This window comes from Diachasma alloeum, unplaced genomic scaffold (genome assembly GCF_001412515.2).
Source record: "Diachasma alloeum isolate Michigan unplaced genomic scaffold, Dall2.0 Dall_scaffold_01292, whole genome shotgun sequence".
NCBI classification, from domain to species: domain Eukaryota; kingdom Metazoa; phylum Arthropoda; class Insecta; order Hymenoptera; family Braconidae; genus Diachasma; species Diachasma alloeum.
The window spans coordinates 4,769-8,323 of NW_021681399.1; the positions used below are offsets into that span (position 1 = coordinate 4,769).

Consider the following 3,555-nt stretch of genomic DNA (forward strand, 5'->3'; position numbering starts at 1 on the left):
GCAGGACTGCTACTGCCGAGTTACTCACGCACCCGACTCACATTTACCGACAATTCGACCGGGACGCCGCCTTTCCCGTGGGGTACCAACTAACATTTTTGGAGTCAGTCAAACCCCCCGATCCGGGTCTCTACTCAGGTCTATCCTCTTTGCTCTGATCGAACAGTTCCAATAAGCCTGAGCAATCTTCCCTATTATCTCTGATCGAACAGTTCCCATAAGCCTGAGCAAACTCCCCTATTATCTCTGTTAATTATCTCCCACCCCCCTGCAAACGGCTCCGAACTTCTTTTATGGGCGTCAGTATTCTTTGTTCCAATTCCATTTAGCTTATTCCTTGTTGCTAATATCTGTTGGTTATCGCTTTGTTTTTTGATTGTGCGTCGGCCTCAATTGCGGTTGGTGAAATAAAAATGTTTTGTAAATAAAAGTATACCGAAAAAAAAAAAATTAACATTTCCTCACATGGCCCACTCGATAGAATAATAGAGAGAAAGAAACGAGAAAATGACAATTGCAGTTATAATTCAACGTCATCGAAGTCATCTAGTGCATCAGTTTTACTGATTGAATTAATGAAAAAATGATAATAAATCATCAGTATCGTCATAAACGTCTAGCGGCCGTCAATTTCAGGAAGCTCCATGTGCAGCAGTTATAATAGCAATGGACTTGTGACAGTGGCGTGAAAATGGCGACTTGGTAGAGAATGGCAGGACGACGATCAGGCTTGGTGAATGCCGATTCCCTCGTTGGCTCTATTGGAGAAGATCCATTGAGGGAATTATTTGAGGCATGTAAAAATGGTGATTTAATGAAAGTTAAGAAATTAGTTAATCCGAAGACTGTTAATGCGAGGGATACGGCTGGACGCAAGTCAACTCCTCTTCACTTCGCAGCTGGTGAGCAGGGAAAGCGTTCCTTTTTTTTGTATTTATTTTTTACAGAGAAATGTGTGTCTCAGTTCCAAAGAGTGGATTATTGTTAAACGAAACTTGATAAAAATTATAGAAGTGAAAAAGCTTGCTCAATTACAGGGTATGGAAGGAGGGAGTTGGTGGAGTTTCTACTGTCAGCAGGTGCCTCGATTCAAGCTAGAGATGATGGAGGTCTTCATCCTCTTCATAATGCTTGTTCTTTTGGGCATTCCGATGTTGTTAGATTACTCTTAGAAGCTGGAGCTAATCCTAATACTAGGGATAATTGGAATTATACTCCACTGCACGAAGCAGCTATCAAGGTAATTAAAAAATAATAAAATAATAAAAATGGATTGTTTGATACTACAATGAATTTTTTATTCATAGTTTATATGGAATTTGAAGTGAAGAGCTGCACATAGTGAAAAAATTATTTCTGGCAAAATAATATTTGGCTGTTTGGGTAGTAGTAAATCATTTTTGAAAGATGCAGTTCTGCAGATTATCTATTTCCAGGTGTAAAATTAGGTTCAATGTCTCACAATTATGATGTTTGTCTATTATAGAATGATTATGTTGTGTCTGACGTAACATAAACCCTTGGATAATTATTAAAATCACAAATTTCTTCACTCAGACTTTTTCGGTCTGAAGAGTTGCAACTTTTCTTTATTTCTTCCGAATAAATATTATTTTTATAGAAATAATTTTTTCTCTTAATCTAGGATGTTTAAAACGGCCTTTATTCGAATTGCTATATTTTCAGTTTTTTTCTTGAATTTCGCTGAAGTACATCGCAATGTTTGTTCATGGAAGAATTCGGATTTCATATGTGGACATCCGGATAAAAAGGGACCACTTTGTCGATTTTAGGTTCAGAAATAATGGCAGTTTCCTAATTACAGTTCAGATTTGTTTTTTTTTTCATTGTTTAAAAATGTTCATTACAAGTACGTCTTTTCATTTTTTGAAAAAAAGAGACCTCTGTCATATTCTGAGAAGACCCGGGAATTTTTTAATTTTTCAACGATTTACCTCATTCTATGGTACATGGGTGGAAGGGAATTAACCTTCCTTTTCCTTTATAAAAAAAGACTCGGATTATAAGGCGCGCTACGCGCACTCAGCACAGAGTTTCTGCATCTCCATAATTTTGCCTTTAATTAGCCCTAGTCTTATAATTTTTACGGAAATGTCTCGATTTCCATTTTCTATTCACAAGATACTACTCGCCGCATTGTCCATGAATCATATGTTTTTACAACTTTAAGTGAACGTGGATACTTGGTAGGATCAGAAATTTTCAGCGGAAATGATGGAATTAACCTTTTTTGGTAGTGTTAATTCATCTTGCAGAGTCTCAATGAGGTGTATGTGCAATAGATCACGCTTTTCCTATTAATTTTTTGACTGCCAATTGAATCAATTTTTGGCTTTTTGTTTTTCATTTCAAAATCGCGAGCAGTGATATGTACACTGTCTGGAACAATTTGATCTTCTGTTATACTTTCATCGATTTTTTAATTTCCCGACCCGAAGGGAGTTATTGTAATGATCCCGAAAAACGAATGTGGAAATTTCATGATTTCTCCACGTTTCATGACCCTTTATAAACTCTCCCGACCCTTTTTGGAGACCGGTCTGTATGTGCGGATGTGTGTGTGTGTGTGTGTGTGTATGTATGTACGTAAACAAAATTTTGCCCAACGATCTCTCTCGAACAAACGATGCGATTCAATTTTTTTTGTAATCAATGCATCTTCATGGAACTTAGAACTGATTAGATTCTGAAGAACATCGTCTTAGCGGTTCTTTAGATATTGCAGTAAAACTAGTAAATCAACGTCGAAAAATCACATTTTTTTACAATTTTGACTTTCTCTCAAAGTAATGATGGGATCGATTTCTCTCCATCATAATCGATGGAGCTTTGTGTACCTAAGACTGGAGTGAAATTCCTGCAAAATTGTCTCAGCGGTTCTGGAGTTATTCAAACATGAATTTTTAACTTCCCGACCCGCGGGGAGGAAGTTATTGCAATGACCCCGAAAATCGAATGTGGAATTTTGATGATTTCCCCAAATTTCTCGACCTCCAGAATCATCCTGATACATTTTTGAAGACATGTGTGTGTGTGTGTACGTATGCGACCAAAATTTTGTCCGACGATATCTCCTGAACGAATGAAGCGATTGATTTTTTTCTTCCTTCAAACGATGCGTGTTCATGTAACTTAGAACTGTTTAGTTTATGAAAAATTTGACTCGACGGTTTTTTATTTATCCGCATAAAACTTGTAAAAAAATGCCAAAAAGCGTTCATTTCACAGAAATTCGACCATTTTACCTAAGGCAACGATGGGATTTGAATTAATTTTGTGTAATCGATGCGTCTCCACATAACTTGATTCTCATTTGATTTTGAGCAAAATCGTCTCAGTGGTTGTTGAGTTTTTTAAATAAAACTTTCGAATTTTGCAATTAAAAAAAAGGGAAAGTTGGAAAATTTTAGTGCGTTAACTTTGAAGTTGCAAATTTTTAAGTGGATCAACTTCGGAGTTGAGAGAATTTTGAAGTGGGTCAAGTAAAAAGTGGGTTCAAATCAAACTTGATTGAAGTGTGAGTTAACTTAAATT

General features: G+C 36.5%; 1 protein-coding gene across 2 annotated transcripts; it reads left to right on the plus strand.

The window, feature by feature from the left end:
- The first annotated feature begins 182 nt into the window (after nucleotides 1-182).
- On the plus strand, nucleotides 183-1,772 carry LOC107046305 (poly [ADP-ribose] polymerase tankyrase-like). 2 transcript variants are annotated; one of them, XM_015268897.1, is made up of 3 exons: nucleotides 183-902; nucleotides 1,038-1,240; nucleotides 1,687-1,772. In XM_015268897.1, exons 1-3 carry the CDS (start codon nucleotides 710-712, stop codon nucleotides 1,696-1,698), a joined length of 408 nt encoding a protein of 135 aa, XP_015124383.1. In that variant the 5' UTR covers nucleotides 183-709; the 3' UTR covers nucleotides 1,699-1,772. The 2 variants fall into 2 exon arrangements, with proteins under 2 accessions (XP_015124383.1, XP_015124382.1); XM_015268896.1 differs by lacking the exon at nucleotides 1,687-1,772 and adding an exon at nucleotides 1,308-1,382.
- The last annotated feature ends 1,783 nt before the right edge of the window (nucleotides 1,773-3,555 follow it).